This window comes from Triturus cristatus, chromosome 1_2 (genome assembly GCF_964204655.1).
Source record: "Triturus cristatus chromosome 1_2, aTriCri1.1, whole genome shotgun sequence".
In the NCBI taxonomy this organism is placed as follows: domain Eukaryota; kingdom Metazoa; phylum Chordata; class Amphibia; order Caudata; family Salamandridae; genus Triturus; species Triturus cristatus.
In genome coordinates, this window is record NC_140580.1 from 1,090,782,489 (window position 1) to 1,090,796,107 (window position 13,619).

The following is a 13,619-nucleotide window of genomic DNA, read 5'->3' on the forward strand; positions in this document are numbered from 1 at the left end:
CCGCATTTCGACTGGGCAGAATGCAGCATTTCTCTTTCATAAAAGATAATCATTGGTTTGGGCCATCATTATTGGTTTGCTGTTGAGTTTTGAGTCTCTGCCCCCACACCACCTCTCTTAGAAGCCTTTTGGCTGCCCACCTTGCCTCCCGGGTGGTCTAGTGTTTGAAAGGGTGCACTTGGTGTTCGGTTGGCAGTGCCACAGCAGGTCTGGCCCAGGGACAGCAGTGGTTAAAGACTTTACCCAACATGCTTGAGTCCAGTACCTCCTGCTTGCCCAGTGGCCCCCGAATGGGTATTGACACATTTATATCAATTTGTTGTCTGTGACCGCAAAGCAGTGGATGCTTTGGACAAGCGAACATTTAAGGCATAATCCATGCACTTATAAACATGCAAATATGTATAAACTTGACAAATATATATAGAGTTGAGGAAAGCCAATAGTGCTTAAGACGGTATATGCTGTTACTGCTGGCATCTACATTTGTAAACAATGAAGTTAGTATCAGTGATGATATTGCAATTTAAAGGCAAGTATTTGTGATACATTAAAAAATTTGACACGGGCGAAAGGTTTGTATTCTGGGCAGTGGTTAATTTGTAAAAAAATAAGTGCCGGGGTTCTCGTCAGGAGGCAGCTTGTACCAGTCCATTTCTCCTGCTAGCACCGCCTAAAACAGAACCAACTACCACCATGAAAGTGGGGGGGGGGGGCCTAATGGCCAGAGCTGCCTTTTCAGAGCAGGGGAACGAGGTTCGAGTCTCGTCGTCGGTTCAACATCCTGTGACTCTGGGCAAATCACCTAATCTCCCTCATGGCTGGAATTGCTGTAGAAGGCACTGGGCATTTGCCCGGTGGGCAGGAGGGGTGAGGGCGTTTTTTTTGCCCGTGGGGGCCGGTTTTGACACTGTTGGCCGGTTTTGCAGCAGGGCTGCAATATTGCCCCCCCCCTGTAACAAAAGTGGGAAGCGGTGCTTCTTGCTAGCACCTTCCTCCCCTCCCCCCCTCCCCCCCCCCCCAGTCGAGCAGGAATTTGACAGGGCTGGTTGCTGTTCCCAGTCCGGCCATGATCTCCCTTTGCCTACCATAAATGAATGTGTCCTTAACTGGTGCTGGCGCCAGTGCTGATGATTAAGTGGAAACCACCGGCTCAAATTAGCACTGATTCTAGGCCGGCCTCCATACTGCACATGCGCTTTACAAGAACAACAAATGAATGCATCGTCTTGAATGTTATTTACAGATAGCTACTTCGGGTGACTATACCTGATTACTAATTCACCTCATTGGAGGACCAAACACATTGTTTTGACATCGCACAATATGAATGGAAGGAGCCCTGAAGAAGTCCCAGGGGGGACAAAACGCATTGACTATGGCTACTATCAAAAATGTTTATGAGAAGTTAAGAAATAAAGAACTGAATAATAACTACATATGGGCCTTTTTTACTGTCTTCTTTTGAAACACAGGCAATGGATTCATATTATTGCTTTTGTAACTTACTTTAGAGTGCTGAGTAATATTTGTTATGCTGTCTGTTAATGCGTTTCTTTCCCGCACCAGCCATGGGAGGGTTAATGGTGTGTAGGTGAGGGATCCAAAGGTAACATCCTGTTGGGCCTGTCTCACAGACAGAGGGCGCTGCCAGTGGGAAGGAGGATTAAAAACACCCCGAGGCTATGTTACAAGTGTATGTGATGCCAGACACTGTCTAAAAACAGGAGCAGGCGCGCTGGGAAGGAACAAGGTAACAGTACAAAACCTTCTCAGCATCCCTAGGCCTCAGGCTAAGGAGGGCGGCGTCCCCCCCTTTAAAAATAGTAGGGTGGATCCATCCACCCACAACTGCCCCAGACTTTTGCCCCGGATACACCAAGAGATGCGCTATGCCATCTTTTTATTTCTTCTGTTGGTATAGTAAAAGTTACCTTCCCCAATCCCCACTAACATTCAATAACATCCTTTCTTTCACCAGGATGAATACAAACCACTAACCTGAAAGGAAGGCACAGAGAAGGAGAGAGCAGACCTTCATGGAAAAGACAACACCTAATTGTTGAAAGAACAATAAATACCAGATGGTCTAGAGTGAGATATGAACACAGTCTTTTCACTCATAACAAAAGCTTTCTCAGTAAGTGGAGTTAATAAAAATCTGACAACCGCAACAGGGACAGGATGTTCCTCGGTAAAGAGACACATAATAAAACTACGTAAAACATCAGCAGTCATTTTAATAAGACTGGAAAGTCCCCAGCACTTAATCATACAAGAAGATCGTGGGACTAGAAGTAATTGTGAATAAGTTCAAAAGAAACGAGAACTCTAAAACTTTTACAAAATCACTGCACCATTTGTACCGCTGTTGTAATGCACAGTAGCCAGGAGTAACTGGCCACAATTTTAGGGGCACCTGGGCCTCGATAGAAGAATGGTGGATAGCCTTGTCTGCTCTGGCAAAAACTGTCCCTGCCAGAGACCTGTAGCCCTGGGGAACCTGCAGGATTATTCCCACACTTCTGTGCATTTCTGCAGTGTAGACGGATATCCAAGGGAATTCCTAGGGGTCCCATGGAAACCTGTCAATCCCAGATATTACCCTCAATAGGGGGCGCAAGCACCCATGGTTGAAGAGCAGTCATCAGAATTCCTAGGCCTTGGAATTACCAAGGTGAATTGGGTGTGGGGTAACAGGCGTCATCTCACTCTCCCAAGGATGCTGGGACTTCCTTCCTTGTTCCCCCCCGTTCACCGTAGATGGATAAGCTATATTGTTGGGATTGGAGATATATGAACCAACGAAGTCAGTGTAATCTCAAGAATGCACTAACCATCCAAGGAAGCACCGGTCTCCAGAGTCAGAACCTACCCAATAAATTACAAGGAGGAAAACAGACCTAAGGAGGTAATACAAGTTATGTATGGAAAGCCCTCACTCACCAACCTGGTTGGTGACATGCTTCATCATCGGGCTCCACCGGGCATGGCCGAATGCCATCCCAGTGTGCTGCAACGCCAGGTTACTGCGGAGCGGGGTTGTGTGTGGTGACAGTGAATTTAAAATTCCCAATTAAGTCAAAAAAATAGTTTATTCGTTTTGCTAATTGGAAAATTAAAAAATAATAAAAAGGAGTGAGGGTCAAAAAATAACAGACCGGGTTCACTCCATGGCGGTCAACATGTTTCTGCCTTTATGTGTGATCTACAGGCTTTCATCAGGACCAGAGTGGGAGTGTGGGTGCCCCGGTGGTGTGAACGCGCTAAGGTTCACCCTCACATGGGCTGCTGTGTGAAAAATAATATATAAACACAGGAAAAATCCGCCAAAAAATATGATGGCGGAGAGAAACGAGTTTACTTGTGAGGCAAGACCGTTCGTCGCCTCAGGGATCCCGGGGTGGAGGTGCGAGCAAATATGGCACACCGCCCTCGCTGCTCGGCACCCGTTAGGAACCTACACTGCCTCGAGCCACCGGGTCCAGGGAGAGGGATTGGAGATAGCCTGAGGGCTCATTTCAAGTGCCTCTGATTTTTGGGTCCGCATCTCTAGAGTTTTCTTCTGTTAAATTTCAGTAGGATAGGCCTGCTAAAATGTAACAGTGCAAAAAGGTCCAATAAGTACTTGGACAGGTGGGTTTCAGTGCGTAAGTCACCAAATCAAATTATAATGTCCCGTTTGAACGGGGTAGCTTGCAATGAGTGATAATTATCACAACTGGAAAATTCCAAACCCTGAGTATCAGTTTTAACTGGGTGCAATAATTATGGAACGCAGCCACCGGAATAATTTTCCACGTGTAACCTGGAAAAGTTTTGTAAATTTCAGTCACACATCTGCACCCAAGAAAGGTCAGAAACCTGAAATGGGAGCTTTCCAACTGTGTTCAAGAATCGAACATAGAAAATCACTGCAAAAGGTAGCACTGCAGAGAAAGATTAAAATTACCAGCCTGAAATTTTGCCACAAATATGCATGTAGGCTCAATTGCGCACTAAGGGTTGTTTTTGGATTGACTGGTTTCTTATGGAGCAAAACTGAATTAAAAGCTTTGCATGGGGAACGCTGAAGAAAACCGGGAAACTTTGCAAACTGTGTGAATGGCAGAACAAAAAAACTCTGCAAAGCTTTGCTGACAAAAAAAGTCACACCCCCCGATGTCCCAATCATCAGCGCATGTTGAAATGAAAATGACGGCTAACCGAAAATCATCAACCAACCTACCCTTTCTTCTGTCAACAGGCTTCCTTCATTCACATTTTTGGGATCCTCTTCTTTGCACTTCTGGCAAATTGAACTTTTGGTGTTTCTGTTAAAAAAGAAAAAAATCGAGTGTCAAATTACTTGCACATTTCTACTGTCTCTTTTCCGAATATTTGTTTTTAAAAAAAGTTATATTTAGTTCGCTATAAGTTGGGTTTGATATTATTCAATATATATTTTCAACGCATATTTCAGATTTAATTTAAAGTTGTTCCGCCCCTACTAACAGACCATTCATCAGGTTTCTTCAGATCTACTTCTTACTACATTTGCCAAAAGTATCACAAGCTTCCTTTATTTACGTACGGAGTGTCGACCGGACGAACGTTTGTATCGGTCTCCTTATGCAGGCCTTATTATGCCTTTAAGCACTCTGGAGATTCCCAGCGCAATACACTGGATTAGAACTTTGTTACTGACCATTTGAACCCTTGAGTATTTTCTATTAACGTACAAGGTGTTCTCAATGCAGGCCTAACCAAGCCTGCAAGCACATTGGAGAGTTTGAGAACAGCACACTGGATTTGAACCTTCACATCGAACATTTGAGCCTTTAATCGCTTTCTGAACTGACATTGACGCCCTGATGAAGTTTCCCTTGAGGGAATGAAACGTGTTGGCTGAGCTTTTCGTATTACAGAACTGATTTGTAAATTTCAAATAAAGAACTTTTTTGATACTACTCGCTGGCTACTATACTTCATTACCTGGCGCAACCCCATATCGTTGAAAGCTTCCTTTATTTAGCTAAACTTAGTTGCTTATCCTTTCAAGGGTCATTCAATATTTTACAACGCATACAATTACCAACACATACCATTACAACACATACAATTAAAACGCATACATTTTGGGGGTAACAGTAGGGTAAGTGTTGGATAGTGTAGGGGTAAAAATTACTATTACCACTCCAGTGAGTGCAAAAGTAGATTAAGTGTTGGATAGTGTAGGGGTAAAAATTACTATTCCCACTCCAGAGAGTGCAACAGTAGGGTAAGTGTTGGATAGTGTAGGGGTTAAAATGACTATTCCCACTCCAGAGAGTGCAACAGTAGGGTAAGTGTTGGATAGTGTAGGGGCAAAAACTATGCATTGTAGTGGTATGCGTTGTAATGGCATGTATTGTAGTGACATGCGTTGTAATGACTGTGTTGTAATGGCATGCGATGGAAAGGTTGTTGGGATGTAATGACTGCGTTGTAAAAGTAGTGCGTTGTAATGACTGCGTTGTAGAGGTTGTTTCCCATATTTAGGTGATGTATAATTTCTGTTTTCCTTTTTATTTTTGTGTCAAATGCTTCCAATAATTTCTTTTTTTTAAATTAACTATCGCACCAACTTCTCAACACAAAATCTACTAGTTTTGCCAATGCTTGTTTACCAGTGTCATTTCAACAGAAGTATTGTAGAAGTTTGTGGATGTTAATGCAGCTCTAACCAAGACTGTGAGCGACCATTTTTGCAAGCAGCATGACAATGCTGGGAGTATCAGTTTTCAGGGAAAGTGTTAAGCTTTTAATGATAAAATTGTTATCATTGCGTTTGGTCTGAACATGCTTCTTCTCCTGAAGTGTGTAGGAACACTGTAAGTGCCAAACGGAGAAGGCACAAGCACTTTGTAGGCAATATTTGACAATCTCATGCAGGTTCCACCACACTTGATGGTTTAGTGCCCCCATCACAATTGGCGGTCTAGTTGATCCAGGACTCTGCTTTTTTTAAACTGTTGAGTTTTTGCTTCCTGTCTCACCTCCAGGCGGCATAATCTTTGCGTTGTACATTGGCAGCTACTTGCAGAATCATCAGTGTGTCTTGGCATTCATTAAGAGTTAAAGATTGAGGGATTCTGATCCAATAGTGCACTATATATGAATAAATAAGAGATGAATTCTTTGTCATGAGTAATGCAATATGTGTGGTCATAAGTAGTGCATTGTGGGAGCGTAAGGTATAACTATAACTGCTGATTTTTTCTGGTTTTGTACGAGTGAAATCTGAGCCTAAATATAACACCACTGTAACCTATGTTTTTTCAGTGAATTTCTATGTTTTTTAACTAGTAGTTGTGTTTGCAGAGTTGTTGAGAAAGGGAGCAGGGCCTCCGTCCAGCTATCAGCAATAACTTTGTGTGGGACTTACTGGAGGTGACAGGAGGGGTTCTTGGACCCCAATGACCCTCAGCATCCAAGGGGACTTCATCCCCCGGTGCCTGGCACTGTGTACGGCTGACGAGTACTGGCAGGGTGGACTCCTGACTGGGAGTGTCTCACTACGTGAACCACTATTTCCTCACTGCTGTGCCCACCATCTACTATGGGGAAAATGGATAAGACTCAGCCTCGCTTCACGTTTGAGGTGCAAAAATCCAGCAACGCCCAGCAAAAAGCAGCCTCAGACTCGGAGGCGGAGATTCAGGGAGATGGCCCATCTACGCTAGAAACCACGCTGATGGCTATTCAGAAGAGCCTTCAATCAATTGAGGGAACTGTGTCGGCTATGAATCGTAGACTGGATCACATGTCTGCACAGCTGGCACAGCAGAACATGAGAATGGGCGAGGTGGAGCAAAGGGTTTTAACAATGGAGGAGGGTCTAAGTGAAATCGCGGGTGAATCACTTAATATGGAAAAGGTTTTGGCGCTGATACAGGTGAAAAATGAGGACTTGGAAGCCCGGTCCCACCGGAATAACATCAGAATCACGGGCCTTCCGGAGTCCAAGAACACTGGTAGGATGGAGACCTTCATAGAGACTCTGATAAAAGATCTATTTGGCCCTGAGAACCTGTCCTCCATGTTTATAGTCGAGTGAACCCATCGGTCACTGGCGGCGAGACCAGTGCCGGGTGCCCCGCCTCGCACCATAATCGCTCGTGTCCTGAACTATAGGGACCGTGATACCATATTGAGGTTGACCAGGGAAAAGGGTGCCATCAATCACCAGGGGAACTCACTGGCCTTTTTTCCAGACTGTACTGTCGCAGTCCAATCTGCTCGTCGGGCGTTTGGCAGCGTGAAGAAACTCCTCCAGACAGGAGGCATCTCATACGCTATGTTGTACCCGGCTCGCTTGCGTGTTGGCCCGAGGGGGTCTTCAAAACTTTTCACCACACCTAAGGCGGCGATGGAGCATGCAAAGAAACTGAAACACCTGCGCCGTGATGCCCAGCCTGAGCTTAATGAGGGAGATCAATGAGTTAGCTGTACAGAGACAGTATGACTGCTGGTTTAATAGCCTCCGTGAAGGCCTCATCGAACGTTACCTGTGTGTAGGTCCGCTGCTCTATCTGACGGTCCTTATTAGTTGGTATTTGACTGTTAAATGTGATGCAATAACACCAAATGTCTACTTGTTTGATCCTAGCACTGATCCTTGGTCTGATCAGCCACCTCCTGCGTAGTAGGAGGCTAGTAGTACTCTGACCCCCCTATATGGGAGTTCCCCACACTATGCAAATGTTTGGGTTGTTTATGTTGAGGGTTGTTCACTTAGGTATGGGATGGCTTGGGCAAGTTGGGCACGCCGAAGTGGGTGGGGGGTAGGGGGGAAGGAGTGTGTTGGGTATGGAGGGCACTTCCTGTTGCACTAAGTATGGTCCTGGGCAAGATAGTTATGCTGTATGTCCGCTCACTTGCATGCAAATATTTGGTAGTCATGCTAGAACTCACACTATTTCCTATTATTATGCAGGATACGCACTGGTGGTAACATAAAGTTCCTTACCTGGAACATACGTGGCCTAAATAGTCCCAAGATAATCCGCTCTGTATTTGCCCATCTGGACAGGTTGGGTGTACAAGTGGCCTTTTTGCAAGAAACACACCTCACAAAGCTCTCTGAGAAAGGTATAGGCGCACGCTGGACTGGGGTGGTGGTTGCCTCCTCCTTCTCCTCCTACTGCAGGGGGGTGATGATCCTGGTAAAAAAGGGGGTGCCATTCACCGTCCTTCGAACCGAGACTGATGTGCATGGTAGGGTGGCGATTGTGCATGGCAAGCTTGGGGGGTAGGGGTCCTGATGGTGAATGTGTATGGCCCAAATATTGATGACCAGTCGTTCTTTGTGGATGTTTGGCGCTGAATCTCTATGTTCCCACCCGTGGAGATTTGGCGGGGGGGAACTTTAACACCTGCCTGGATGCAAATGTAGACAGATCGGGGAGTGGGACTGCATGACATAGACAGGCGACAAATGCTAAATTGGGGATGCTAGATGCCGGAGACCTTTATGATATTTGGCGTTTGAGGCATCCGGAGGCGCGAGAAAGTACCTTTATTTCCACAGTGCATGGCACCTGGTCCCGCTTGGACTATTGGCTCGTCTCGGGGGGAGTGTGCTCGTGGGTGGTGAATGTGAGTCACTTGGCCAAAACGTTGTCAGACCACTCCCCCGTATTACTATAGATGCAGGTTCCGGATTGCGAACGGCCCCCCTTCACGTGGCACCTGCAGCAGTCCTCCCTAACAGACCCAGTTTTTAAGTGTACGGTTGGCGAGGCGATCCGCAACTTTTTTAGGGAAAACGAAGGTTCTGTGACTAGCGCTGGCGTCCTTAGGGAAGCATTTAAAGTCACCATCAGGGGGTCTGTATAGGGGCGCAGGCCAGAGTGCTGAGGGATCTGCGACGAAGAATCAGTGAGCTTGCTGCGGAGATTGCCACTCTGGAGCGGTAGTACGCATGTCGACCTGCCCCGGATAAGCTCTCTGCGATACGAGAACTGGTGACTGAACACAATGCAACGGTGGATCGAGAGATGGCGCACAGGTCTCGACGGAGAATAGCTTGCTATTATGGTGAGGGGTCAGATCCAGCTGGTCTTTGGCTCAGAAACTGGTGGCTTCCCGGAGTCAGGACTGTATCACCGAGATGCTAGACACGGAGGGTGTTCCACACTACACTACACCCGAGATTAGTAGGGTAGTGCTGGATTTCTACTCTGCATTGTATAGTGATCGTCCACAGGTGACGGCTGCTGATATCAACACCTATCTAGATGACATTGCGCTGGGTTGGTTGTCGTTGGAGCAGCGTGAATATCTTACGCAGCCCTTCGATGTTGAGGATGTCAAGCTGGCCATAATGTCCCTCCCTAAGTGCAAAGCAGTGGGCCTTGATGGCCTTCCTAGTGAGTTCCACAAGGCATACGCGGAAGAACTTGCACCACGGCTATTGGAAGTTTTTGCAGAGGCATAAGACTCTGGAACGCTACCCCCACTCTGAAAGAGGGGCTACTTGTTACGCTACTCAAGCCAGACAAGGCGCCTAATAGGTGCAACTCGTACAGGCCTTTATCTATCATTAATATTGATGCCAAAATTTTGGCAAAAATGATAGCCAGCAGACTCCAACCTCTTATTTCCAAACTGGTCCTCCCAGACCATTCGGGGTTTGTCATCGCACAATCTTCGAACCATATTTGCCATGCTGCATTACTTCGAGCCGGACTTCCAGGCGATTGCTGTACTACTAGACGCGGCAAAGGCATTCGACTCCCTTCAGTGGGAGTATATGTTTACCGTCTTGCTTAGAATGGGTCTACCTCCTTTCTTTCTCAAATGGATTAGATTATTGTATAATGCCCCAGTTGCGCGGATTCGGGTGAATGACTGGGTCTCAGAAGCTATTCCTATCGCAAGAGGCACGCGTCAGAGATGCCCCCTGTCGCCGATGCCCTTCGCGCTCTCGTTGGAGCCCCTTGCTTGCAAGCTTCGCCAGAGGCATGCACAGGAAGCGCTGCATTTTAGACAAAGACCGCTGGTCGTTTTGCTTTACGCCGATGATATGTTGCTATATGTGCGCGAGCCTAAAAGTACCTCCTGGAGTTGCTACGTGAATACGTGAAATTCGAGAGGTACTCCGGACTTACTATAAATTGGGCGAAATCTACAGTGTTTCCACTGACGGCTGGTACACAAGAACTGGAATTGGACTTCCCATTGGCCTGGTCTTCTGATCCTGTGAAGTATTTTGGGATCTGGCTGCATAGAGATCCCAATGTAGTGATTTCTGAAAATTAAGGGCACGTTATTTCTAAGATCACGGATCAGGCGGCATGGTGGGCAAAATTGCCACTCTCCCTAGTGGATCGTATAGCTGTCACGAAGATGTCGATATTGCCCAAACTTCTCTATCTGTTCATCAACATCCCACTTAGACTTAATATTGTCTTATTTAACACACTTCAATCGGCCTTGACAACCTTTGTCTGTGGTGGCAAGAAACCTAGATGTAGTTGGGATGTGCTGGTGCAACCGTTTGAGCGGGGTGGCTTTACAGCACCCTATATGAGGCTAAACTACCTATGTGCGCAGGCGCAGTATGCGCATTATTGGTACTTTCCGCAGCGGTTCCAGTCTCACACTGCAATTGAGGCGGACTCTGTACTCCCTGTGCCACTAGTGGCAGCTACCTTGACTGGAGGGCCGAGGAATGCAATTAACCCCGTTCTATGCACGGCGTGGGCATGGAAGACACTTGCAAGAAGGGCGTGGTTAACTTACCTGTATGCCCCTGCGTTACCACTTGCGGCATACCCGGAGATCTCTGCGGTGAGAAAGCCGGCAGCTTTTAAAGCATTGAGGGCGGCGGGCATAACATAACTGGGTGACCTATATAAGCAGGGTCAGTTTCGGTCACTCTCCGACGTACAGGCCGGCCGCGACCTGGGTATGATGCTGGGTTTTACGTATGTGCGGGTGCGGCAGGCGATTAGAGCTATTTTCCCTGCTTATCCAGCGGACCTGACACCACTGTTGGCACTGCAGGCGGTGCCGGCGGGCGAGGAGCGCAAAGGGCTTATAACAAAATTGTATAATGCTTCCCTGCGGAAACGAGAGCCTCTTGAGTCTCCTTCTTATATCAAATTGCATTTGGTTCTTGGGGCCGCTTTGACACTGGACGCTTGGCAGTTCTGCTGTAGGCTCACTGGTCTCTTGACGGCGAATTGTAATCTCCGTATTATTCATTTTAAATTCCTGCACCAGTTATATTACACGCCACTTCAGTTGAAATGTTTTGGCCTGCGTGAGAGTGCCTGCTATATGCGTTGTGGTCAGGATTATGCAGACTTCCTGCATTTGGCGTGGAGTTGCGCAGGGATACATGCCTTTTGGACACGGGTCACAGGAATGCTCACTGAAGTGGGGTTGGAGCCTGTGTTATGTGATCCTACTGTTTGCCTGTTGGGATGGGTAAAGACCCTTAAGCCATGCAATCGGAGACTGGTACAGTGCTGGGGAGCTGAAACTATACCAACGCTAACAAAAAGGGTTCGAGACTTGATCTACTGCAAGGAGCAGCTGGAGGCATATTCAGAGGAACTGCCTGAGGCCTCACACCCCAAGGACTTTTGGGCCCCTCTTACGGGGTACAACCTAGGGAATCCCGATTTACGGTAAATTTAATGTGTTATGGGTGGGCTACATGTGGTCACTGTCTTGGGAATATTTATGAGCGCTGTTACTATTTTGAAGGTGTGCGCAGATTTGGATCCAGCAGACTATACAAAGTGCCGGGAAGGGGGGGGGGGTTGTTATTAGATATATTGTTGCAACATGCAAACATGGCTTGGTGTTTTACTATTCGCATGTATATGACTTCTGAGTCCCAGATTTGGGGCATGTATGCTTTGTGTTTCAAGCTGTCTAATAAACAAATTAAAAAAATAAAATACATATAGCAAGGTGCTCATTCAAGCTGAGAGGAAGATCCTCTGCTTTCAAAATGGGTTTGTAGTGGTTTGTGCTAAGATAGGGACCATCTCTTTATACAAGCAGGGAGTCCGCCAAGCCAAGCTTTTTTATCATAAACAAATTAGAAGAAAATGCTAGAACAGGCCTTTCCTTCACCTGGGCCGCCAAAGGGGTAAGGATTGGCTGGAAAAAGCTGAGAAGGAAAAAGGTACAAGGTGGAATTGCAAGCCTAGATATCCTAGAATATTGCAGAGCTTTCCAATTTAAAAATATTAGGAAATTATTAGACAGTTTTGATTCATATCCCGTATACCTGAAGGCATTAGTTAATACAGAAGGAAACCATTACCTCTACAAATTTGGGCACCCCAAATATTTCAAGAAGATCAAATTAAAGACCCTAAGGTTGGCTGCAAAACTTTGGTATGAAATAAGAACTCTAAAAATACCATACTACAGTGAGTTTGCACCAATCTGGGATTCCCCAGGAACACCAGAATGTCTCAGGGATAAACTAGCAATTCCCCTGAGGGAAGGTAACATCAGTAAATGGGGCCAGATAACAGAGCATAATTCGGTTATAGAATGGGAAGACCTAAATGAAAAGACCCTGGGCACGCTAGCGAGATTCAAGTATTATCAATTAACCAGCTGGTTTAAACACCAAAAAGTAATTCAATCTGGGGATGGCAACTTCGAGAAAAGGATGCAGGGTAAGAAGATCATCAAAAAGGAAATCTCATACTGGTTCTGGGCTCTCATACAAGCAGGGGAAGGAGAATACAAAATTTGGAGTGAGATCTGGGGGAAAGTACTGCCGGAGCTGGTATCAATGGCTACATGTTGGCGAATTGTGAAATCTGCTCCTCTGAGAAAAAATCTCTTGTTTACCACTCACAGAGCGTACTGGTCCCCAAAAAGGCTGTCTAAGATCAACAGTCAAAAGGCGAAAGGCTGCTCTAAATGCGGAGAAGAAGGAGTAGATGATCTACATATGTTACGGCAGTGCCCCCAACTGGAGGAATTTTGGAGAGACGGGTAAGACCCTTTCCAAGCTGTTGGAACAACCACTGGAGGTAAGCATGGATATTGTTATTTTTGGGATAAATCAACATAACCCAAATTACCCCAAGCTGAGTAAAGATCAGGAGAATATTATTTTCCTATCAATACTGTTAGCCAAAAGAGAAATATGCATTAAATGGGTAAAGAATATATCTCCAACACATAAAGAATGGCTGGCCTTTATTCAAAGGGTATATAAGTTGGATAGAAAAGGGAATATGAGTAAAAGGTACAAATTCTGGACCATCTGGGAACACAATCAAATTATTATTTTTTTTTTACAGAGTTTTATATAGCGCAAATTTGACCAGAATCGGGTATCAGAGCACTTTACATAGCACCAGTTGCATTACATGAGGACACATTCATTTTTGTTAGGCACAGGGAGATTAAGTGATTTGCCCAGAATCACAGGATGTTCAGCGTCAATGCCGAGATTCGAACCCAGCTCCCCAGATTCGAGGTCGACCGCTCTAGCCATTAGGCCAACTCCTCTCCCCAAATGAGTGCTATACTGTCCAATGATTGGGCAAATGCAATAAAAATTTCAAGCAGGTTCTTGAATGAGTAGTCAGAGTGAGTTGCTCTCCCCAGTA

General features: G+C 45.9%; 1 protein-coding gene across 1 annotated transcript in view; it reads right to left on the bottom strand.

Annotated features, from left to right (window-relative positions):
* TRAF1 (TNF receptor associated factor 1) overlaps positions 1-13,619 on the bottom strand; it is a 152,881-nt gene that overhangs the window by 108,351 nt on the left and 30,911 nt on the right. The window contains exon 3 of the mRNA XM_085613576.1: positions 4,229-4,313. Coding sequence (XP_085469702.1) covers positions 4,229-4,313 — 85 coding nt within the window. The remainder of the gene's footprint in view (positions 1-4,228; positions 4,314-13,619) is intronic.